The sequence below is a fragment of the Arvicola amphibius genome, chromosome 8, assembly GCF_903992535.2.
Source record: "Arvicola amphibius chromosome 8, mArvAmp1.2, whole genome shotgun sequence".
NCBI lineage: Eukaryota > Metazoa > Chordata > Mammalia > Rodentia > Cricetidae > Arvicola > Arvicola amphibius.
Genome location: NC_052054.1, coordinates 9588710 through 9614528, shown reverse-complemented (window position 1 = coordinate 9614528; position 25819 = coordinate 9588710). Strand labels below are relative to the sequence as shown.

The following is a 25819-nucleotide window of genomic DNA, read 5'->3' as shown; positions in this document are numbered from 1 at the left end:
GCTCGTATTATCCTCTAGTTACTGTATAAAAGTAAAAACTTTTCTGCCTTGGTGTCAGAATATTTGTTTCTGATCTGATACCCAAATGGCTTAGATTCTGCCTTACATGTGGTAACTATAAGTCGTTCTTGTTTTTAAATTTTATTTTTTGAGGTAGTTTGAATGAATTTGGCCTCCATAAGCTCATAGGGAGTGGCTCTATGAAGAGGTATGGCTTTGTTAGAGTAGGTGTGGCCTTGTTAAAGGAATTGTGTCACTGTAGAGGTGGGCTTTGAGGTCTCTCATATGCTTAAGCCATGCCAAGTGTCTCAGACCTCTTCCTGTTGCCTGTGGGTCAAGATGTTGGACTCTCAGCTACTTCTCAAGCACCATGCCTGCGTGCATGCCACCATGTCACATACACCATCATGATAATGGACTAAAGCTCTGAAAATGTAATTCACCCCTTAAATGTTTTCCTTTATAAGAGTTGCCGTGGTCATGGTGTCTCTTCAGAGCAATACAAACCTAACTGGTGTTGCGGGAGCTCCTTCAGCTCCTTCAGCCAGTAGCCGCTGAGATATCAGCCCATTGGGGCGTGGTCTCTCTCTTTAAAACCGCAGCCACTTCCCTCCACTCGCTCTCTGGCTTCTGGCTCCGCTTCCGGCGACTAGGCTCCCTTCCTGATTGCGCAGAGGGCTGTTGTCTGGAACAGTGATCTGTAAGTTTTTCCCCTTCAAATAAATAACCATTCTATTAATCATAATTCCAAACTGGTGTGGGATTGTTTGTGACTTACGCCTTCAAACTAACACAATTATCTTACAGTTTGCATTGGTAAATAGTGGGAAGAAGCAAGCACTCTGAGATCAGTGATGCCTAGTCATGGCTTTATAAAAAGACCGTGAGAAAAATTGGTGAACAGAGATACTGAGACTGCTCAGATTTGCAGTTCAAGACTAAAGATGATGTGACCCAGGTTCTTTGGTAAAAGTCTTGTGCCCTCTGGGTCTCATGAAGACCTAAGGTCTCTGATCCCTGTGGTCTTTCTATAGTGTCTCAGACAACTTGTCCAGGGGAAAAAGGAGACTTGTGATGCTCTTCATCACCAGCGCTGCTAGCTCATGTGACGTTCAGCTCTTACAGTTCCATACTGCTGACTAAGTTTTCTGTCCTGCCTGGTTCCCGCAATCGTTAAGCCCAAAAAGGAATCATACAGAGGTCTATATTAACATAAACTGATTGACCCATTAGCTCGGGCTTTTTATTAACTTTTATAACTTATATTAACCCATTATTCTTATCTGTGTTAGCCACGTGGCTCAGTACCTTATTTAGTGGGGCAGTCACATGTTGCTGCTTCTGTGGCTGGGGCCATACTGCCAACTAGGAGTTCCTTCTTCCAGAATTCTCCTGTTCTCATTGACCCGCCTCTACTTCCTGACTGGTTGTCCCGCCTATACCCTGTCTGGCTACTGGGCAATCAGCATTTATCCTCCATGAACAGCCCCCTTCTGCAGCTCCTGCCCTGGTTTTGTGCTGTAAACTCTGGGGACTTCAGAACTGGGTGCCTGTTTTCTCTGTGCAGCTATTGCTTAGGGAGTCCCACTGGGGGCCAACTTGTCTGAGTAATTTATCTCGGTCTTCTACTCTGCACACGAAGAGTAAGAGATGGGCTTTTGGTGTGATTTTTCTTTTCCTTGAGCTCAGGTGTCCTGACACAGGCAGTGGCAGCTCATCTCTAGGTGGTAAATCTCAGAGACCCTTCACATTCTATCTCTTCACATTTGTATCTGGGAGCAAAAGACAAAGGGTGCCATTGTAGTATCCTGTTGTGGGTGGTGTCCCGTTCCCGTCCCCCTTCCCATAACCCCCCCCACCATTCCACATGCATAGTTTTTTCATTTTGAAGATAGCCCCTCCCTCAACACCAAGTGCTCTTAATGACTGGGCCATCTCTCCAGGCACAGAATTGCCCTTTATGAATTCACTGAGTTCTCTGAGAACCAAGCAGTTTTTGAGATGGTTGGTGTCACTCAGTGCACGCTGTGACTGCTGTGCTTTGGCCCATGTGGATGTCTTACCTCCATCCCCATGTAGCACGTGCTTTGCTCTCCAGTCCTTACTCTGTTACCTGGAGGAGCGGTGCATGTGTATGCGTGTATCCTTGTCTGGAGGCCAGAGAATAACCTGGGGTATCATCCCTCTGAAATACCACCTGCTTTCTCTGAGATTGGCTGCTCACTGGCCAAGTGCTCCCTAGAAAGTCACCTATTTCTACCACCTCTCTAGCAATGAGATACCAAGCATGTACCACCACACCTAAGTTTGCTGAATTGTATTTGTGGGTCACAGTTCATCACAGAGGAAAGTCAGGACAGGAACTCAAGCAGGCACTTGAAGCAGGAAACCTAGGGGAATGCTGTTCGTTGGTTTGAAGACAGACTTACACTCAACCAGCTTCCAAAAGAGCCCAGGACCTCCTGCCCAGGAAATGGTACCTTCTACAGTAGGCTGGACCCTTCCACTTAAGTAATAGATAGGGTAATCCCTACAGACAGTCCCATAAGCTAGATTCCTGCTCTGATAACTGTCAAGTTGACAGTTAAAGCTAGCCAGGACAAGGTGAATTGTACAAATCTGCTGTCTTTCTTTGTGTAAGATGTTTAGGATGCTCAAATGCCCAGACCCTGAAGTCATTGAGAAAAGTAGGTGAGGCATGGGGACACTTGCCACTACCAGGCCCTACATGCCAGGAGCTGCAGCAAAAGGAGAAGGGGGCTCCTGTAAGCACTTACTGGCTGCTTCTACTGGTGTTGTAAACAGTGTCCTCAAGATTCAGGAAAAAAATGAACGATCTTGGGAAGAAGCATTGGAGATTATTTTTCAAAGTGATTCAAGCATAATTTATATATATTTAAAAATCTTAAGCTGGACATGGTAGTGCACTCCTTTAATCCCAGCACTCAGGAGGCCGAGGCAAGTGTATCTCTATGAGTTCGAGGACAGCTTGACTTACAGAGAGAGTTTCAGGACAGCCTGAAACTGGGCTACACAGAGAAATCCTGTCTTGAAGAATAAAAAAGACTTTTGGGGTCTGGAGAGATCACTCGATGGTTAAGAGCACTGACTTCACTTCCAGACGACCCGGGTTCCATTCCCAGCACCCACACAGTAGCTGACAACTGTCTATAACTCCAAGATCTGACACCCTCAAACAAACGTACATGCAGGCAAACACCAATGTACATAAAATGAAAATAAATAATACATCTTTAATAAGAAATGTTATGTCCCAGTCACACCTAGGCGTCTGTATCTTTCTCTTCAGCTAGCAATCAAAAAAAAAAAATACTTTTATCCGCGTTTCCCCACCAGTTTATGACTGTTTCAAATTTCAGTCCCAGGAACTCTACCCGTGCAGAGATCTTAGTAACTTGGTTACAGTAGAAAATTCCAGGGTTTTTTATTTTCAGTTGTCAGGACTTCATGAAGTAACTGAGTACACTGTGGAGTGTTGTGGGAATCCCACATCAGTGGTACACAATTGACCCTGCTACGTCTCTGAGAAGCCAACACTTTGTGTTGCATCCCTTGGTGTTGCAGATATGTCCTTGCCAGTACATGAAGTGACTGTTCCTACAGAGTGTGTGCTTTTGAAGAGAAGATCTTACCTTTGCAGATGACAGCTCTCAGTCTGACTCTGCACCTGCATGAAAGATATCCTTGGGTTGTGGTGGTAGAGACAGCCTCATTCCCACCTCTAGCACACAGACCCCATAAGTTCTCAGCTTGTGCTTGCCTTGGCTCTGAGCAGTCTGAAGCCATTGTGCATCTAGTGATGCAGAGGCAACAGCTTGTTTTCTCCTCTTTACATCCACTTTGATGGAGGAGAGTTATCTGTCTATGTTACTTTCATTGGTTAATTAATAAAGAAAACTGCCTTGGCCCTTTAAGAGAACAGAAAATTAGGTAGGCGGAGTAGACAGAACAGAATGCTGGGTAGCAGGAGTGGGGAGACGCTTCAGGCAGTTGCCATAGTGAGTCTCCATGCTTCTCCTCTCCGAGATGGATGCAGGTTAAGATCTCTCCTGGTAAGCCATATCTCGTGGTGCTACACAGATTACTAAATATGGGTTAAAGGAAGATGTGAGAATTAGCCAATAAGAGGCTGAATCTAATGGGCCAGGCAGTGTTTAAAAGAACACAGTTTCTGTGTAATTATTTTGGGTAAAGCTAGCTGGGTGACAGGACACAGCCCCGCCGTTTCCTTCTACACCACTTTATATCCAAAAAGAAAAACAATAAAAGGAAGGGGGTAGATTTATTCATTCACCCACTGAGCAGGTTGAGTCAGATGAGGAGTCTTGGAAATACTGCCATCTTTATTTCTTCCCTGTCTCAGCTATCACGGACTAGAATCTCGTTGCTACTTTACTACGATTTTCTCTGGTTTCTTTATGTGATGTATGCTACTATCCAGAGAAGGTCTGTTGCAAGGAGGGGGCCGCTTGTTTGTCCCAGCCATCCAGAACCAAAATAATCACACAGAAATTATATTATTTAAAACACTGATTGGCTCATTAGCTTTAGTTTATTATTGGCTAACTCTTACCTCTTAATTTAACCCATCTCTGTTAATCTGTGCATCACCATGAGGTCGTGTCCTACCGGCAATATTTCAGCGTGTCTGTCTCTTGTGGAGGCTCCATGGCTTCTCTCTCACTCCACCTTCTCTCTCCCAGCATTCAGCTTAGTTTTCCCCGCGTAGCTCTGTTCCCCTATAGCTCTGCTATAGCCCCTAAGCTATATATATTTTTTTCTCATGGTTTATTTTTTTTATATTTAAAAATTTCCATCTCCTTCCCTCCTCCTCCCCCCTCCCTCCGCTCCTCCTCCCCCTTCCCTCCCCTCCTTCTCCCCCTTCCCTCCCCTCCCCTCCACCCATACCTCCCCTCCCTCCCTCTCAAGGCCAAGGAGCCATCAGGGTTCCCCACTCTATGCTAAGACCAAGGACCTCCCAACTCCCCCCAGGTCCAGGAAGGTGATCGACCAAACTGAGAAGGCTCCCACAGAGCCCATCCATGCAGAAGAATCAGAGCCCAGAGCCATTGTCCTTTGCTTCTCAGTCAGCCCCCGCTGTTGGCCACATTCAGAGAGACGGGTTTGGTCGCATGATCCATCAGTCCCATTCCAATTGGAGTTGGTGATCTCCCATTAGTTCTGTCCCACCGTCTCCATGAGTGAACGCACCCCTCTCGTTCCTGACTTTCTCTCTCATGTTCTCGCTCCTTCTGTTCCTCATCAGGACCTTGGGAGCTCAGTCCAGTGCTCCAATGTGGGGCTCAGTCACCTTCCCCATCTGTCGCCAGCTGGAGGTTCCCTCACGGTCCTGACTTTCTTTCTCATGTTCTCTCTCCTTCTGCTCCTCATCAGGACCTTGGGAGCTCAGTCCGGTGCTCCAATGTGGGGCTCTGTCATTTTCTTCATCTATCGTCAGGTGGAGGTTCTATGGTGATATGCAAGAAATTCATCAGTATGGCTATAGGAACTGGCCTTTTCAGGCTCCCTCTCCTCAGCTGCCCAAGGAACTAACTGGGGGCGTCTCCCTGGAAACCTGGGAACCCCTCTAGGGTCAAGTCTCTTGACAACCCTCAGGTAGCTCCTTAAATTAAGATATATGCTTCCCTGCTCCCATATCCACCCTTCCTATATCCCAAGCACCCCATTCCTCCGAGCTCCCCCCCGTTCTCCCCTTCACACTTTTCTCTCCCCATCTTCCCTTGGCCCAGTCTTGCCCAACCCTCAAGTTCCCAATTTTGCCTGGCGATCGTGTCTACTTCCAATATCCAGGAGGATTACTATATCTTTTTTTGGGAGTTCACCTTCTTATTATCTTCTCAAGGATCCCAAATTTATAGGCTCGATGTCCTTTAATTATGGCTAGAAACCGATTATGAGTGAGTACATCACATGTTCATCTTTTTGGGCCTGGGTTACCTCACTCAGAATCATGTTTTCTATTTCCATCCATTTGCCTGCAAAATTCAAGATGTCATTGTTTTTTACCGCTGAGTAGTATTCTAGCATGTATATATTCCACAGTTTCTTCATCCATTCTTCCACTGAAGGGCATCTAGGTTGTTTCCAGGATCTGGCTATTACAAATAATGCTGCTATGAACATAGATGAGCATATGCTTTTGTTGTATGATTGGGCATCTCTTGGGTAGATTCCCAATAGTGGAATTGCTGGGTCCAGGGGTAGGTTGATCCCGAATTTCCTGAGAAACCGCCACACTGCTTTCCAAAGTGGTTGCACAAGTTTGCATTCCCACCAGCAATGGATGAGTGTACCCCTTACCCCACAACCTCTCCAGCAAAGGTTATTATTGGTGTTTTGGATTTTAGCCAATCTGACAGGTGTAAGATGATATCTCAAAGTTGTTTTGATTTGCATTTCCCTGATAGCTAGGGAGGTTGAGCATGACCTTAAGTGTCTTTTGGCCATTCGAACTTCTTCTGTTGAGAATTCTCTGTTCAGTTCAGCGCCCCATTTTTTAATTGGGTTAATTGGCATTTTACCGTCTAGTCTCTTGAGTTCCTTATATATTTTAGAGATCAGACCTTTGTCAGTTGCAGGGTTGGTGAAGATCTTTTCTCAGTCAGTAGGCTGCCTTTGTGTCTTAGTGACAATGTCCTTTGCTTTACAGAAGCTGCTCAACTTCAGGAGGTCCCATTTATTCAATGTTGCCCTTAAAGTCTGTGCAGCTGGGGTTATGCGTAGGAAACGGTTCCCTGTGCCCATTTGTTGTAGAGTACTTCCCACTTTCTCCTCTATCAAGCTCAATGTGTTCAAATTAATATTGAGGTCTTTAATCCATTTGGACTTGAGTTTTGTGCATGGTGATAGATATAGATCTACTTTCATTCTTCTACAGGTTGACATCCAGTTATGCCAGCACCATTTGTTGAAGATGCCCTCTTTCTTCCATTGTGTACTTTTGGCTCCTTTATCAAAAATCAGGTGTTCATAGGTTTGTGGTTTAAGATCCGGGTCTTCTATACGATTCCATTGGTCAACTTCTCTGTTTTTATGCCAATACCAAGCTGTTTTCAATACTGTAGCTTTGTAATAGAGTTTGAAGTCAGGGATGGTAATGCCTCCAGAAGAACCTTTATTGTATAAGATTTTTTTGGCTATCCTGGGTTTCTTGTTTTTCCATATTAGTGGTAATCATAGCATACAGAGGGAAATCCTACATCACCTCCCCTTTTCTGTTTAAATAAAAAGGAAGGTTTTAACTTTAACGTTGTAAAATTACATAAAAACAGTTATCAAGCAAGAATTACAGTTATATCTATTTTATCTTTTATAATAACTAAGGAAAATATATTATTACTATCATCTATTCTTCAACTCCATCAAAGACTCAAGGAGAATATAATATTACCTAAGTAAACAGGAAGTACATTGTAAGCAACTGCCAAAACTCTTGAATTGACAGAAACATCTCACGGCCTGGACAGTCACCCAAAGTTCTTCTGTACCACTGGGGCATCCATCTTCAGCCTGCAGGTCCATAGTATCCAGGAGACTTTTCCATAAAGCAGGAAATTTCAAAGACAGGTCCACCTATATTGACAGTCTATTAGTCACTTTCTTTTGTATCCTGCAGAATGTCTAGCTGACTCTTTCATGAAGCAGGAACCCCGAAGGATAATCTCACCTTTAGGCAAGTTTGGCAGTCTGTTTCTCTGCGGGTTCTTCATGTCCAGTTCATCAAGCAGTTCAGGCAAGAGCAGTTTCTTGCCCAAATGGGTAACAAACACCATAAGGAACCTCTTTGACACCCATCACCTTCTTGAAGTAGCTTGGTGCTGCCAGAAACAAATGTCTCACTGTCATGAAAAGTCTTAAGCTCTTAAAACATTTTAAATGCCATATTCTGTAGTCTTTGAAAGGTTTGAAGAATGCTTGTTCATCTGAAATACATATCTGTCCATTTAGAAAATCTAACTAGCATGACCACATGGTTGACTATTGTAGGTGATTATCTATTTACCTATATTTCTTAATTATACATTACATTTAAAAATGAACTACACAATCACAATACCTTAATCAAGAGCAGAAATACACACACGCATATACAGTATAACAAAATTGACCAAGATTCATACTCATGCAAATCTCTATGGCATATCATCCTTCAAATGTAAACAGATATTTATAAACAGTATTTGGGAATTTGGGCATAGTTTTCTAGACTTTTTCCTGCTGACTGGGGGTGCTGTTAATCAGGTCTTTCATGGTGTATCCTGTGTGCTAGGTTCTTCTCAGTCAGCAGTTGGATGACTAGGGTCACTTTTGGGGGCTGTTCACAGCAACCTTTTAGGGCATCTTGGTCCATCAAACCACATTAGCCTGGAATGAATTCACAGGTTCTCATCCTCTGTAGAAACAAAAAAGAAGAACCTCTCTTCCAATGCAACATATCCTTAGATAGACCCTTATTTTGAATTCAAGATACCTTTAAAATACACATGCTGGTTTAGCTTAGTAGCCCATACAATGAAATGTCTCTCTGTTGTTAGCTCCTTCACAGTCAAAAAATCCAAAGGAAACACAATATTATAAATAATCCAGACACTCTGTGTATAGTCCATCTTTACATGGCTTATTGTTCTTTACTTCTTTTAATCTATGACTGTCTGTACTCTGTCTCTTTAAAGACTTTACCTTTTAAAAAAAAACCACTTCTTTTTATAACTGTCTATATTCTTTTTCTTCTCTCTCTGAAGCCTGCGTACATTTATCCCAACACTGTCACCCATTTAAAGGTCCTTTATGTCTGAATCTGTCCTATTGTGTATCTGTAATTCTTTACTGTCCAGGAGCACTTCTTAAAATGCTAAGTCCTTCTTAAAACTTAAGCTGCACCATTGCTAGGGGAAATATGGTACTTCCTGCTTGCTTCACCCAGTCCAACATGGTGGAACTGTTTGCTGCCTCTGAGAGCCATGCTCACAGCCCCATTTTTAGGCACATAGCCATTCTATGTTGTCATTAAGCAAGTTGTAGCACTCTGGTCACAAACCCTATTTGTGACCCCATTCAAATGCTCCATAGCCAGACCTCTGAAAAGAGTCAGAGGTGTTTGTGCTGGTGAACCAGAAAGCCCCTGTTTTTGTTTTGGGGGTTTTTTTTTTTGTTTATTTTTTAAAGAGGCCACACAGTTTTTACACACAGTACCTTGCTCACTGCAAACCCATCTAGAAAAAAAAATGTGGCTACCAAGAAACTGCTAAACTCTGTTTTTGTGTGAGTCTGGAATTCCTTTTCAAGCTTTCTCAGGTTTTAAATGGATTTTATTTCGGCTTGGGCACCAATTTGTCGCAAGGAAGGAGCTGCTTGTTCATCCTGGCCGCCCAGAGCCAAAGTAATCACACGGAAACTATATTATTTAAAACACTGCTTGGCCCATTAGCTCTAACTTCTTATTGGCTAACTCTTTTTGTTTGTTTGTTTGTTTGTTTTGTTTTGTTTTGTTTTTTGAGACAGGGTTTCTCTGTAGCTTTTGTGCCTGTCCTGGAACTAGCTTTTGTAGACCAGGCTTGCCTCAAACTCAACAGAGATCCACCTGCCTCTGCCTCCCGAGTGCTGGGATTAAAGGCGTGCACCTCCACCACCCGGCTAACTCTTACCTCTTAATTTAACCCGTCTTCATAAATCTGACATCACCACGAGGTCATGGCCTACCAGCAAAGTTTTAGCATGTCTGTCTCTGGTGGAGACTCCATGGCTTCTCTATGACTCTGCCTTCTCTCTCCCAGCATTCAGCTTAGTTTTCTCCTGCTAGCTCTGTTCCCCTATAGCTCTAAATGGGCATCACACAGTCTGGCGTCAGATGGAAGTGTCTTTTAAGTCTCCCTCTTCTGTTGTACTGAAAATCTTGTTAATTGGTATATTTACTTGATTTTTTTTTCTCATGGTTTATTTTTTTTTATATTTAAAAATTTCCATCTCCTTCCCTCCTCCTCCCCCCTCCCTCCCCTCCTTCTCCCCTTTCTCTCCCCTCCTTCTCCCCCTTCCCTCCCCTCCCCTCCACCCATACCTCCCCTCCCTCCCTCTCAAGGCCAAGGAGCCATCGGGGTTCCCCACTCTATGCTAAGACCAAGGTCCTCCCAACTCCCCCCAGGTCCAGGAAGGTGATCGACCAAGCTGAGAAGGCTCCCACAGAGCCCGTCCATGAAGAACAATCAGAGCCCAGAGCCATTGTCCTTTGCTTCTCAGTCAGCCCCCGCTGTTGGCCACACTCAGAGAGACGGGTTTGGTCGCATGATCCATCAGTCCCATTCCAACTGGAGTTGGTGATCTCCCATTAGTTCTGTCCCACCGTCTCCATGAGTGAACGCACCCCTCTCGTTCCTGACTTTCTCCCTCATGTTCTCGCTCCTTCTGCTCCTCATCGGGACCTTGGGAGCTCAGTCCAGTGCTCCAATGTGGGGCTCAGTCACCTTCCCCATCTGTCGCCAGCTGGAGGTTCCCTCACGGTCCTGACTTTCTTTCTCATGTTCTCTCTCCTTCTGCTCCTCATCAGGACCTTGGGAGCTCAGTCCGGTGCTCCAAGGTGGGGCTCTGTCATTTTCTTCATCTAACGTCAGGTGGAGGTTCTATGGTGATATGCAAGAAATTCATCAGTATGGCTATAGGAACTGGCCTTTTCAGGCTCCCTCTCCTCAGCTGCCCAAGGAACTAACTGGGGGCGTCTCCCTGGAAACCTGGGAACCCCTCTAGGGTCAAGTCTCTTGACAACCCTCAGGTAGCTCCTTAAATTCAGATATATGCTTCCCTGCTCTCATATCCACCCTTCCTATATCCCAAGCACCCCATTCCTCCGAGCTCCCCCCGCTCTCCCCTTCACACTTTTCTCTCCCCATCTTCCCTTGGCCCAGTCTTGCCCAACCCTCAAGTTCCCAATTTTGCCTGGCGATCGTGTCTACTTCCAATATCCAGGAGGATTACTATATCTTTTTTGGGAGTTCACCTTCTTATTATCTTCTCAAGGATCCCAAACTTATAGGCTCGATGTCCTTTAATCATGGCTAGAAACCGAATATGAGTGAGTACATCCCATGTTCATCTTTATGGGTCTGGGTTACCTCACTCAGAATAGTGTTTTCTATTTCCATCCATTTGCCTGCAAAATTCAAGATGTCATTGTTTTTTTACCGCTGAGTAGTATTCTAGCATGTATATATTCCACAGTTTCTTCATCCATTCTTCCACTGAAGGGCATCTAGGCTGTCTCCAGGATCTGGCTATTACAAATAATGCTGCTATGAACATAGATGAGCATATGCTTTTGTTGTATGATTGGGCATCTCTTGGGTAGATTCCCAATAGTGGAATTGCTGGGTCCTGGGGTAGGTTGATCCCGAATTTCCTGAGAAACCGCCACACTGCTTTCCAAAGTGGTTGCACAAGTTTGCATTCCCACCAGCAATGGATGAGTGTGCCCCTTACCCCACAACCTCTCCAGCAAAGGTTATTATTGGTGTTTTGGATTTTAGCCAATCTGACAGGTGTAAGATGATATCTCAAAGTTGTTTTGATTTGCATTTCCCTGATAGCTAGGGAGGTTGAGCATGACCTTAAGTGTCTTTTGGCCATTCGAACTTCTTCTGTTGAGAATTCTCTGTTCAGTTCAGTGCCCCATTTTTTAATTGGGTTAATTGGCATTTTACCGTCTAGTCTCTTGAGTTCCTTATATATTTTAGAGATCAGACCTTTGTCAGTTGCAGGGTTGGTGAAGATCTTTTCCCAGTCAGTAGGCTGCCTTTGTGTCTTAGTGACAATGTCCTTTGCTTTACAGAAGCTGCTCAACTTCAGGAGGTCCCATTTATTCAATGTTGCCCTTAAAGTCTGTGCAGCTGGGGTTATGCATAGGAAACGGTTCCCTGTGCCCATTTGCTGTAGAGTACTTCCCACTTTCTCCTCTATCAAGCTCAATGTGTTCAAATTAATATTGAGGTCTTTAATCCATTTGGACTTGAGTTTTGTGCATGGTGATAGATATGGATCTACTTTCATTCTTCTACAGGTTGACATCCAGTTATGCCAGCACCATTTGTTGAAGATGCCCTCTTTCTTCCATTGTGTACTTTTGGCTCCTTTATCAAAAATCAGGTGTTCATAGGTTTGTGGTTTAAGATCCGGGTCTTCTATACGATTCCATTGGTCAACTTCTCTGTTCTTATGCCAATACCAAGCCGTTTTCAATACTGTAGCTCTGTAATAGAGTTTGAAGTCAGGGATGGTAATGCCTCCAGAAGTACCTTTATTGTATAAGATTTTTTTGGCTATCCTGGGTTTCTTGTTTTTCCATATAAAGTTGATTATTGTCTTCTCAATCTCTGTGAAGAATTTTAATGGGACCTTGATTGGGATTGCATTGAATCTATAGATTGCTTTTGGTAGAATTGCCATTTTTACTATGTTGATCCTCCCAATCCACGAGCAGGGGAGATCCTTCCATTTTCTGGTATCCTCTTCAATTTCTTTCTTCAAAGACTTAAAGTTCTTGTCAAATAAATCCTTCACTTCCTTGGTTAGCGATACTCCCAGATATCTTATGCTATTTGTGGCTATTGTGAAAGGTGATACTTCTCTGATTTCCCTCTCTGCTTCCTTATCCTTTGTGTATAGGAGGGCGACTGATTTTTTGGAGTTGATCTTGTATCCTGCCACGTTACTGAAGGAGTTTATCAGCTGTAGGAGTTCTTTGGTGGAGTTTTTGGGGTCGCTTATGTATACTATCATATCATCTGCAAATAATGAAAGTTTAACTTCTTCCTTTCCAAATTGAATCCCCTTGATTCCCTTATGTTGTCTTATTGCTATTGCTAGAACTTCAAGCACTATATTGAAGAGATAAGGAGAGAGTGGACAGCCTTGTCGTGTTCCTGAATTTAGTGGGATAGCCTTGAGTTTCTCTCCGTTTAATTTGATGTTAGCTGTCGGCTTGCTGTAAATAGCTTTTATTATATTTAGGAATGACCCTTGTATCCCTAATCTCTCCAAGACCTTTATCATAAAAGGGTGCTGAATTTTGTCAAATGCTTTTTCAGCATCTAATGAGATGACCATATGGTTTTTTTCCTTCAGTTTGTTTATATGATGGATTACATTAATAGATTTTCGTATGTTGAACCAGCCCTGCATCTCTGGGATGAAGCCTACTTGATCGTAATGGATAATTTTTCTAATGTGTTCTTGGATTCGGTTTGCCAGTATTTTATTGAGAATTTTTGCGTCCATGTTCATGAGTGAGATTGGCCTGTAATTCTCTTTCTTGGTTGAGTCTTTGTGTGGTTTAGGTATCAGGGTAACTGTAGCTTCATAGAAGGAATTTGGCAGTGACTCTTGTGTTTCTATATTATGAAATACCTTAAGGAGTATAGGTATTAGGTCTTCTTGGAAGTTCTGGTAGAATTCCGCATTGAAACCATCTGGTCCTGGGCTCTTTTTGGTAGGGAGGTTTCTGATAACAGTTTCTAATTCTTCGCGACTAACAGGACGATTTAGAGCATTTACCTGGTCCTGGTTTAACTTTGGTATATGGTATTTATCTAAAAAACTGTCCATTTCTTTTACATTTTCCAATTTTGTGGCATACAGGCTTTTGTAGTAAGATCTAATGATTTTCTGAATTTCCTCTGTGTCTGTGGTTATGTCCCCCTTTTCATTTCTGATCTTGTTAATTTGCGTGTTCTCCCTCTGCCGTTTGATTAGTTTGGCTAAGGGTTTGTCAATCTTGTTGATTTTCTCCAAGAACCAGCTTCTTGTTTCATTGATTCTTTGGATTGTTTTCTGTGTTTCTATTTTGTTGATTTCTGCCCTCAGTTTGATTATTTCCAGTCTTCTACTTCTCCTAGGTGAGTCTGCTTCTTTTTTTCCAGAGCTTTCAGGTGTGCTGTTAAGTCACCAATGAGTGCTTTCTCCGTTTTCTTTAAGTGGGCACTTAGTGCTATGAACTTTCCTCTTAGCACTGCTTTCATTGTGTCCCATAGGTTTGAGTATGTTGTGTCTTTGTTTTCATTAAATTCAAGAAAGACTTTAATTTCTTTCTTTATTTCTTCCTTGACCCAGGTGTGGGTCAGTAGTTGACTGTTCAGTTTCCATGAGTTTGTGGGCCTTCTGGGGGTAGCATTGTTGTTGAATTCTAATTTTAATCCATGGTGATCCGATAAGACACAGGTGGTTACTAATATTTTTTTGTAACTGTGGAAGTTTGCTTTGTTACCAAGTATATGGTCAATTTTCGAAAAGGTTCCATGAGCCGCAGAGAAGAAGGTATATTCTTTCCTATTTGGGTGGAATGTTCTATAGATGTCTGTTAAGTCCATTTGGTTCATTACCTCCATTAAGTCTTTCAATTCTCTGTTAGGTTTCTGTCTGATTGACCTGTCCATTGGTGAGAGAGGAGTGTTGAAGTCTCCAACTATTAGTGTGTTTGGTTTGATGGCTGCCTTGAGTTCTAGAAGTGTTTCTTTTACATAAGTGGGAGCTTTTATATTAGGGGCATAGATATTCAGGATTGAGACTTCATTCTGAAGGATTTTTCCTGTTATGAGTATAAAGTGTCCCTTTCCATCTCTTCTGATTGATTTTAGTTTGAAGTCAACTTTGTTGGAAATTAGTATGGCCACACCCGCTTGTTTCTTAGGGCCATTTGCTTGATAAACCTTTTCCCAACCCTTTACTCTGAGTAGGTGCCTGTCTTTGTGGTTGAGGTGTGTTTCTTGTAAACAGCAAAATGTTGGATTCTGTTTTCGTATCCAGTCTCTTAGCCTGTGCCTTTTTATAGGTGAATTGAGTCCATTGATATTAAGTGATATTAATGACCAGTGGTTGTTAACTTCAGTCATTTTTAGTAGTAGAGTTTGTGTGTTTCCCTTCTTCTAGTTGTGCTGGTGAAGGGTCGCTAGATGCCTGAGTTATTGTCGGCGTTGTTGGACTCCTTGGTTTGTGATTTTCCTTCTATTACTTTCTGCAAGGCTGGATTTGTGGCTGCGTATTGTTTAAATCTGTTTTTGTCCTGGAATATCTTGTTTTCTCCATCAATGGTGAATGCAAGCTTTGTTGGGTATAATAGTCTAGGCTTGCATCCATGTTCCCTAAGTGTCTGTAGCACATCTATCCAAGCTCTTCTGGCTTTCATGGTTTCCACTGAGAAATCAGGTGTAATTCTGATAGGTTTCCCTTTATATGTTACTTGACCTTTTTCCTTTGCAGCTCTTAATATCTGTTCTTTATTCTGTATGTTTTGTGTTTTGATTATTATATGGCGTGGGGATGCTTTCTTTTGATCCAGTCTATTTGGTGTTCTGTAGGCTTCTTGTACCTTCATAGGAACATCCTTCTTTAGGTTGGGGAAGTTTTCTTCTATAATTTTGTTGAATATGTTTTCTGGGCCTTTGAGTTGTAATTCTTCTCCTTCTTCTACCCCAATTATTCTTAGGTTTGGTCTTTTCATGGTGTCCCAGATTTCCTGAATGTTTGTGTTAAGAATTTGTTAGATTTGTTTAGTTCTTTAATCTGTGAGTTTATTTCTTCTATAGTATCTTCAGAGTCCGAGATTCTTTCTTCCATCTCTTGTATTCGGTTGGAAATACTTGTCTCTGAAGTTTCTGTTCGTTTACTCAGAGTTTCCATTTCCAGTCGTCCCTCAGATTGTGTTTTCTTCAATACCTCCATTTCATTTATCAGGTCTTGTACTGTTTCCCTTACCTGTTTGATTGCTTTTTCTTGTTTTTCTTGTTTTTCTTGGGTATCTTTGAGAGATTTATTTATTTCGTCTACCTTTTTGTTTGTCATCTCCATTTCTTTATGGCAGTTTTTTACCTCCTGTTTAAGGTCCTCTATTATTTTTATAAAGTACTGTTTAATGTCGGTTTCTTCTATATCTTCTGGGGTAGGGTGTTCAATTCTTGTTGTTTCGGGATGTCTGGCTTGTGGTGATGTCATGTTGCCTTTCATGTTGTTGGAGGAGCTCCTGCATTGGCGCCTGCCCATCTCTTCCTTCAAAAGGAGCGCGGAGGTGTTTGGTGTCCCCAAAGAATGATGGATCCTCCCCAAAGAATGATGGATCCTCCTTGCTCCGGGCAGTCAAATGAAGGAGGGGACCTCCCACCGGCCTGGGTGCACTCAATTCCAGGTCCCCAGAGCCCAAACAGGCTGAGCTGTGGGATTTTGTGGCCCCAAAGACGGGAGGATGAGGAAGGGGGAGGGGGGGAGGATTCTGGGTGCAAGCTGGGAAGGGACAGGGAGAGAGAGGCGGTGTCCGGGAGAATAACCCCTGCAGGAAGAGCAGGAAGTGTGCTGGTGGCTGGGGGAGTTGTGGAGAGTCGGTGGTCCCTCTCCGGGCAGCTGCCGCGGTTCGGGCACTCACTCCTCACTCACCCCAAAGAACGATGGATCCTCCTGCAGACTTTCAGGTCCCCTTGCAGGCCAAGCAGCTCTCAGACAAAGGCCTACCTTGCTCCGGGCAGTCAAATGAAGGAGGGGACCTCCCACCGGCCTGGGTGCACTCAATTCCAGGTCCCCAGAGCCCAAACAGGCTGAGCTGTGGGATTTTGTGGCCCCAAAGACGGGAGGATGAGGCAGGGGGAGGGGGGGAGGATTCTGGGTGCAAGCTGGGAAGGGACAGGGAGAGAGAGGCGGTATCCGGGGAGAATAACCCCTGCAGGAAGAGCAGGAAGTGTGCTGGTGGCAGGGGGAGTTGTGGAGAGTCGGTGGTCCCTCTCCGGGCAGCTGCCGCGGTTCGGGCACTCACTCCTCACTCACCCCAAAGAACGATGGATCCTCCTGCAGACTTTCAGGTCCCCTTGCAGGCCAAGCAGCTCTCAGACAAAGGCCTACCTTGCTCCGGGCAGTCAAATGAAGGAGGGGACCTCCCACCGGCCTGGGTGCACTCAATTCCAGGTCCCCAGAGCCCAAACAGGCTGAGCTGTGGGATTTTGTGGCCCCAAAGACGGGAGGATGAGGAAGGGGGAGGGCGGGAGGATTCTGGGTGCAAGCTGGGAAGGGACAGGGAGAGAGAGGCGGTATCCGGGGAGAATAACCCCTGCAGGAAGAGCAGGAAGTGTGCTGGTGGCAGGGGGAGTTGTGGAGAGTCGGTGGTCCCTCTCCGGGCAGCTGCCGCGGTTCGGGCACTCACTCCTCACTCACCCCAAAGAACGATGGATCCTTCTGCAGACTGTGAGGTCCCCTTGCAGGCCAAGCAGCTCTCAGACAAAGGCCTACCTTGCTCCGGGCAGTCAAATGAAGGAGGGGACCTCCCACCGGCCTGGGTGCACTATTTACTTGATTTTTAAAATTCCTTTTGTTTTCTGGTTTGACTTTTTATGAAAAATCCAGTTTATTAATGGTTGTATTTTTTCAGGCGCTTACAGCCTTTTCTGTTCTGTTTGTAACTGTGTACCTTAGCCCTGTTTCCTGTTTCTGCTCTGTTCCATGCTGACTCAATGAGAAAGCCCTAGGAGGCTGACTGGCCTCAAGGAACGCTCTCTTAGCTTTTTCAGGAAATTAAAGAAGTTCACTGACTACAGAATGCACTGATTTACCATCAAAATCATTTTCATCAATCACATGGGGTTTGATCACATGTCACCTGTTACAGGTTCGGCACTGAACTCTAGCCCTGGGTTCTGAACTATGTGGTTGTCATGGTGGATCACCTTCGATGATTTAGTTCAGCCTCTCTACAAAATGGAACTAGATTTTAGAGAGGTATCTAGATGGTGGTTTTAAGGAACTGAGAAAAGGGAAAGAGCTGAGAATCTTATTACTATTAATAGGTGTTAATTAATTAATTTGTTTACTTATTTCTTTTTTCAGCAAGAGATAAGTAATTGCTCATATTACAATAAGCTACTGTGTTTACTAGCCATTTGTAGGTGGGCATTTCTTCTCCAGTATGAAGATTTTCTCTCCCAATGCTGTCTGGCACTTAGCAGGAATGCCTTTGTTCTCTTCTCTGCTCTCACATCATCATAAGTGTCTAATAAAAGCCAGAGCTCCTACATCATGTGATTACAATGCCTGAACATTACAGGGCCAGTGGTGCCCTGACATTAACTAGTAAATTTTGGGTTTACCTTGATTCATTTTTAACTGGATAATTTGTAAATAAACTCTTTAGTCGACAGTGGGCATGAAGGATACCACAGTAGCAAAGCCCTAATAGAACATACCTTAGCCTTGGGTCTTTCTTTATAGGAGAAGTTCACAATTTTATTGTGGTAATGACGATACTGGAGGTAGATAATTCACATGCCAGTATTTGTTTATTTTTATCTTACATATTTTGTGTATATATCTCTATACATACTTTAATAATTAGATCTTGCTATGTAGCCTGGGCCAGCCTTACACCTGTGACTCTTTTGCCTTAGCCTACCAAGTAGCTGGGATTACAGGCACGTGCTGCCATACCTGGCTTTAACATGTCAATTTTCTTAGATCTGATTCACCCTGAATTAGTTACATTCCAGAGGCATAGCAATCCCTAGCCAGGAAATAAATACCTTCTCATAAGAGATGTTCCTCCATGAAAGAAAGAGGAAGAGCCGCTGTTGTCTTTGTCTGGGATCTCTATGGTTAAAGCTACTGAAGAAACAGTCATCTGTCTGTGTCCTCATACTAACCAGCCTTTTTGTATGGTTTTTCAGAGGTGGTGGCCCAGTGGTGTACACAAGGAGACTTACTGGCAGTTGCTGGGATGGAGCAGCAGCCTCAGCTCAGCGAACTGCCCAATGGTCCTCTGCTGAAGAGTGCCATGGTCAAGTTCTACAATGTTAGAGGGGAGCACATCTTCACACTGGACACACTTGTGCAGGTGAGGACACTTAAATACCTGTTGCTACAGTCCATCTTTGGTAAATAATCAGGAGTCAGTTATTGTTGTTACCTTTGGCAAATTTTATTTTAATCTTTTTTTTTCTCAATTGATTCATGACTTATGAACCAGGGAAATAGGGAAGAAAACACTCTTTACCATTTAACCAAAATGCTTTATTCCATCTTGAAATCAAATGAGAGAGAAATAGAGGGATGTGTTTCTGTTCTGGCCACTTAGCAGGAAACCCTGAGATGACTGAGTTGTAGGTCTGCACACAAGAGAAACAGACTTAGCGTATACCTCCTGTAAACATGAGAGGCAGCCATAGAATTGACAGACTCTAAGGTGGAGCGCAGAGGGCTGTGTTAGACTGCAGGATTATAGACATTGCTAAGAGTGAGGGAAAGGCTCATCAGAAAGAACAGTCTAAGACAAAGCCATGGCTTGTTCTGCAGCCGTTTCCACAAAAGGGACTCTGGCAGTTCATCTTCCTCCTTATGCCTCATGCAAATAGAATCGTAGGGAATGGATCTTCTTTTTCTCCTCCAGCTTATGTCACTTAGCATACTGCCCTCAGGGTTCATCTGTGTTACAGTGTACAGTGTGAATCCGCCTACATTTTTATGGCTAAGTAGATTTCATTATTTGAATATAATACACTTTGTTTGCCCATTTATACAACCATGGACATTTCAGTTTCTTATGTCTTTGACTATTGTTTTGTTTTGTTTGAGACAGAGTTTCTCTTTGTAGCCTAAAACTCAATATGTAGACCAAGCTGTTCTTGAATTCAGACCTTCTGCCTCTGCCTTCCAAGTGCTGGTATGAAGTCATATACCAGCTCACTTGCTGACTGTTGACTTGCTGAGTGGCCTGCTGTGAACATGGCTGTACAGACACCTCTCTGAGACCTTTCTGTAAGTTCTTTGTATATGTACCCAGAAGTTCACCTTTAACTTTCTGATGACCACTGTTTTCCATTCAGCTGCGTGTTTAGACCTTCCCACCTGCCTTTCTAAGAGTCACACTTTCTCCACATCCTCACTAGTGTTTGCTATGATCTGGAAGTCGTGTTCCTATGTCACACTGGGATACATTGTGTTTCTCTGTGTGCTGCTGGGCACTGTCCTGAGTATCGCACTGGGATTCGTGCATCTTTAAATAGATAGCTTTTCAAGTCTTTTGTTCATTTTTAATCAAGCTTTCTTTTTTGTTTATTTATAAGATTTAAATGTCTGTTGCTATTACATCTTTGTGAGCAGAGTAGAATGTTTGCTCACTTCTTAATCTGTGGATATAGCTTATATTTTGAGAGGTTACTATGTGGCTGTCATAAGCTTTTAAGTACCACTGTGTAAGAGCTAAACAAGGAGACAAAATCCAAAACCTTGGAAACAGTTAAAGAAGATACATAATAATCACAGATATATGCTCCAGATTTTGAATTAGAATTGTTTTCCAGATGCCGTGGTAACAATGGTAAAAGGAATACTTAGTGAGACTTGCTTTTCATGGGGATTTTTCCAGCTCCGTACTTCCATGAGGACAGATATCATTTTGAGGATCCATAGTAATTTCAAACCTATCAGCCATCCCTTACATCGGAACAACCCTAGTATGAGCGGAAGGAGCTTCCGCAACACTAGTAGAATGAATCTAGGGTTGGTTTTCAGTAGATAAAGCCACTGTAACACGATTATTCTTTGCATTCTACTTTATCCTGCCTTTCATCATCACATTCCTCGTATTCGTCCACCTATTATTCCTCCATGAAACTGGTTCCCCTGTCTTACCTCATTCAGTAAGCCTTGTGAAATCTATGACACCCCTACAGTTGTCATGGCTGTTTGTAAAGGTGTAGAGCGTTCATCCTGACAAGGAACCCCTGATGGGAGGCTCCTCTGAAGGTTGGGGTGCTACCCGTCAGTGCTTCACCCAGAAACCAAGTCAAACTGTCAGCTCTAAGTCCAGCCAGATGTGTGGGTGGAGATAATTAGGAAGTGGGACTAAGAGATTCAAGTAGAGATTCCTCTTCCTGAAGTGAAATTGGATTAAGTGCCAAAGGAGTTGATGGTGAAGAGAGGGTAAATACAGAAAGAACTCCCTATGCTTAGAGAGTAAAATATGGCCTTCAGTTAGCAAGCCTCAGATGCAAAGGAGATAAAATGTCATAAAGAACCATTTCAGGGACGTATGTCAGCCTACAGGACAGCAGTTGAATGTATACATGGCAAAACTGGGTTTGGAGGTCGTAAGGTTGAGTGTTATCATTATGAGGGAAGTTATGCTGTAAATATTTTTTTAGTCACTGTTTATGGAGCCATCTCTTTCAGTGTTAAGTGTTCTAGATACTGGAGATGTCGCTGCAACAGCAGAGATAGTGAGCAGCCATATTTTTTTTCTGAAGTACAGTAAAATATTTGAACTTTAACTGTTTAAAGTGACAAAGTATGCAAAGAAGATAAGGAATGGGAGGTAACATGAAACAGACGTGTTTGTTCATAAGCAACTAATAAGACCTTGCGGCAGAAAAAGAAGAAATATACAAGACCCCAGTCAAGGTGGACACTGAGGTTGGGGCAGCGTGGTCAGGGGAAGACATGCACAGGGAAGAGAGTGTAGCAGGAGCCGTGAGACAGCTTCCGACTGGCTCCCTGAAAGACTGGGAGGTAGATAAAAAGCACAGATGGAAGTAGAATACAGGAGCCCTTGGGAGCAAAATAAACTGAGAGGAAATCCACATGGAAGCCAGGAGCTTTAAAGCAGAGCCAGTGGTGCCATTTCCTTCCCCTTCCTAGAGTCAGAAACACTGGTACCTGGTATGAGGAGTTAGGAGGGTCAGTGTAGTATCTGGTGAGGGCCTTGACGTCATCAAAATATGGCAGAGGGCACCACACAAGACAGAACAAGCATAGCAGCTGGGGTCCCTTACCCTCCTAGTAAACCAGTGCCTTCCTGTAGCCTCACTTCATGACCAGTTCTAACCCCAGGTCCCTCCCTCAAAGGTCTTACGTCCAAATAACAGCCATGTCATTTAACTTTGAGGCTTAATTCAGCATCTGAGGACACATTCAAATGTGCATAGCAGGCAGGCAGGAGAAGATGGGAAGTTTTTCAGTATTTCTAAATTCATAAGACTTCTGTGCTTAATTGAATATTTGCAAATTCAGCTTGAGACATATCTCATGATTTTATCTTTGAATACATGTCTGCCCAGCATTCTGTTCCCTGGATAGAGAATGTCTTGCTTGGCTTTCTCAGTTCAAAGAAATCTATCCCTAACATCTACTAGATAACATGCTCTTTTAAATCTGCCCAAAGCTTTATGACCTTCTTTTCCTGACACTCTTATAGTGTGGAATGTCTTCAGCATGTATTACTTTACTATCTTACTTTCTTCAAGCCAAGGGCCACATTTTCTGACTTTCCCTTTGATGCCCAGCTTGAAGCAACACCATCTTCCCTTACTGTGCAGAAGTCCTGCTTTTCCCTGTTCATCTGCTCATCCTCCTTGGTGGTGTATTCTTGCTTGTATCCCACCCAGCCTCTGGATTCTTTCCTGCCATGTAAAACTAGCTCATTGTCAATGCTGTCTGTGAAGCCTATCTCTCCTATCCTGTCATCTCTTCTGTAAACATGTTTTGTTGTTGTTTCTTCAGTAAAATAGCCTTGACCTAAATGGACTAGGGAGAGAATGGGGTGCCATTGCCGACAAAAGGACAGATAGCTGATTTTCTGAGTGAGGCAGTACACATGCTTAAGACTGTCTGTTGTATTGGGACACCAGTACTTAGGAGAGGTGGCCACTTGTAGTAAGCACCATTTATTGGGTTGGGCCAAGAGTTGTAGTTCTTCCATTTATTAGCTGGAACTAATTGCCTAGCCCTCTTGAGTCCCTGTCCTCAGGTTTTAACAGGACCAGGAGTGCCTGTGTGACAGTTGAGAGGACTGAGGTAGTTCACAGGAGTACTTACTGTGACTGTGGTGGGGTCTGAAGATGTGCTTCCTTTGTTAAAATGGATGGCGGTTGAAACTTCACATTTAGCTGAAAGTCTGGATTAGTAGTGTCAATTCCTGGTATAAAGAAAAGAGATACGTGCTTAGGATAACTTTATATCTGAATATAATCAGCCATTATACAGAAATAGTTCCATGGAAAGCAGAACTAGGAGGAGAGAGGGCAGGAGTCTGCCTTCTGCAGTCCTTGTACTGCTGGGCTAGCAGATCCATTCCTCTATCAAAAAGGAATGGAAACTGCAGGAAAGAAGGCAGGTGTGTCAGGTTGTACAAGTAGAGGACTGGATCTCGTGACTTAAGCACCAAGTTAGGAATGCTATGCTGGGGATAGGGTGCAAAGGTAAAAGGTAAGCAGGTGTCTTTAAAAAGAAGCCTGAGGGCTGGGGATTTAGTTCAGTCATCGTTTGCCTCCACAACAGGACTCTTCAACACCACCAGCTAAGTAAATAAAAGTCTGGTGCTACTAGAGCCTCTACCCTAATTTGTAGTTGCAGAAGTTAATGATCACACGCACACACACACACACACACACACACACACAGAGTGTTGGTCTGCTGAGTCAGTGATCATGCCTTGCTGAAAGGTTCCAGTAGTCCACCCTCTGTGTAATCATCTCATTGTAAAAGCACAGCTTGAAATGTTCTAGAAGAAATCCTCAGATTTGAGTTCCTATATCTATAGCTAATAAACGCATGATCATCTTTGGTTGGGGAGCTGTGATCCGGCCTCATGGATAAATGTACAAGATAAATATCTTCAGCCTTGCATTTTGCTTTGAACCTGAAACCAGGATTAGCTGACCCTAGGGGCTATTTTAAGGAATTGTCTTTATGTGTTCCTTTTATCTTGATGTTTGTCACTGACGTGTTGTGAAAATTCTGTTCCTATCTGTCATTCATATAAAAGATCTGACACTCCACTTGTGATCTCTGAAACCCCTAGAGACCTCATTAAATTAGCACTCTATCTGCATGGATCAGCATGAACAAATCTCACTGTTTCTCTGTCACAGCCCTTCATTTCTTTCTGCCTTGCTCAGGTTATGTAATACTTGTACTTAGATAATAATCTTGAGTTTGAGATTTATTTCCGTACAAGAAGTTTGTAACATATGCATTTTCGGATTGCAGCTTGAGTTTTCAGAGAAGATCCTCATAAACCCCAACAGTCTTCCCTAGAACTCTGCTTCCCCAACTCTCTTTTCCAAAGAGAAGTCTGCTTGTCATTCCTGGCCTGTTGCTTTGAGGATAGTTGAGAAGAGCAGTGACCTAATTCCTGAGTTGTAGCCTTAATGGGCCCCAGAAGACCACGGTTCTACATTCTCTTATAATTTTCACAGCACTCCTGTTTGACTAAAAGAGTAGAAAGCTTAGAGCTACGATTAGTCCCAGGTTTCATGACTGTGAGCCCCACATCCATTGTTAATTTGACCTTGAAGTGCTGTCTTTTGGGAAAATTGATTGGAAAAAAGGTCATGTGATTTACCTCTTCACTACCTTCTATTTCATTGGCACAACACTGGGTACTTTGAGGATCCAAATGATCAGCACTATGGTAAGAAGTATAGGTGAGTGTGCCCTGAGACTGTTGTCCCTGCTCTTAGAAACCAGTTCATACAGAGCTAAATTGTAAAGCATATTCTCTGCTATGCTTTAAAAATAAATTCTTCCAAACTGTCAGATGACTTAATTTTGCTGAAACAATAACTGACCACCTCTTTTCCCGGCAGCGCCCCATCATATCCATCTGTTGGGGCCATCGTGACTCCCGGCTGCTTATGGCCTCAGGACCAGCCCTATACGTGGTTCGCGTAGAACACCGAGTGTCCAGCCTCCAGCTGCTATGCCAGCAGGCCATTGCCAGCACTCTTCGAGAAGATAAGGATGTCAGCAAGCTGACCTTGCCCCCTCGACTCTGTTCCTACCTGTCCACTGCCTTCATTCCCACCATCAAGGTAGAGTCTTCCTACCCTTTCTCTTCTTCCTTCCTCCTAGCCTTTCTGTCAGAGACTGGAGAGCTACTGGAGGTAGCAGAGGTAGCATAGAGGCTTCTCTGTTTCCCCATGAGAGTGCCTGGGGCTGGCTGCATTCGCTTTGCAGAAACCAGCATGTCCTTATTTTGTCTGCAGCCTGCCTGGCTGGCCTTCCTGTTAGTGTCCACATGAGGTTTGCTTTATGTGACTGGCTTCCTTTCTCACAGCCAGCTTGATTAGTATGTCATCCTGATGATCAAAGGAGCAGGGTACTTAGTACCTGACAGTATACCAAGTACTTCATGAAGGCCTGTTTTGTTTAGTCTTGACTTCCCACAGACTCTAACATCATTGTTTCCACTTGATAAATCAGGAAACAAATTCATATCAGGGAAGTAGCTTGTTACGTAGCTAGTTATGAGACTAGTCAGGATTGGTCTCAGACCAGTTCTCAGGCTTGTGTTCCTCCCACTGTACTAAGTGTGCCTCCCACATAGTGCAGCTCCCAGCCATCTTCTCTACAGACTACCACCCAGGAAATACCTCTATAGAGGCAACATGTGAAATAAATCTGCCATTCTGCTCACATGAAGCTTTCTGTGACTTTATACCTTTATACCCTAGGACCTTTCCATGTTCTGTCTCTAGGTAGACTTACTGGTCACTCTTCTAGTGAACCAGAGTTTTAGAGTCTCATGGTTCTCTTATCTAAATTACCTTACAATATCGATAGTATATCAGCAGTTCTCAATGCTTGTGTATTAAATCAGAAAAAATAGATGTCCCTGCTGTCACCAGTTGTTGGAGTTCATTGCCCAACGTGGGACTGTGGCTTATTTATTGTTTAGAAGCCTCACAGTTCTGAATCACCATTCTACAGCAGAGAGTTGACCTCTGCATGGCCTCTACTCTGCAAGAGTAGCTGTGACAGAAGCCAGTAGTCT

At 43.5% G+C, this 25819-nt stretch overlaps 1 protein-coding gene across 2 annotated transcripts in view; it reads left to right on the top strand.

Moving 5' to 3' along the window:
- Tulp4 (TUB like protein 4) overlaps nucleotides 1-25819 on the top strand; it is a 187976-nt gene that overhangs the window by 129941 nt on the left and 32216 nt on the right. For both annotated transcript variants that reach the window (XM_038339006.2, XM_038339007.2), the window contains exons 7-8: nucleotides 18717-18883; nucleotides 24633-24857. In XM_038339006.2, coding sequence (XP_038194934.1) covers nucleotides 18717-18883; nucleotides 24633-24857 — 392 coding nt within the window. The remainder of the gene's footprint in view (nucleotides 1-18716; nucleotides 18884-24632; nucleotides 24858-25819) is intronic.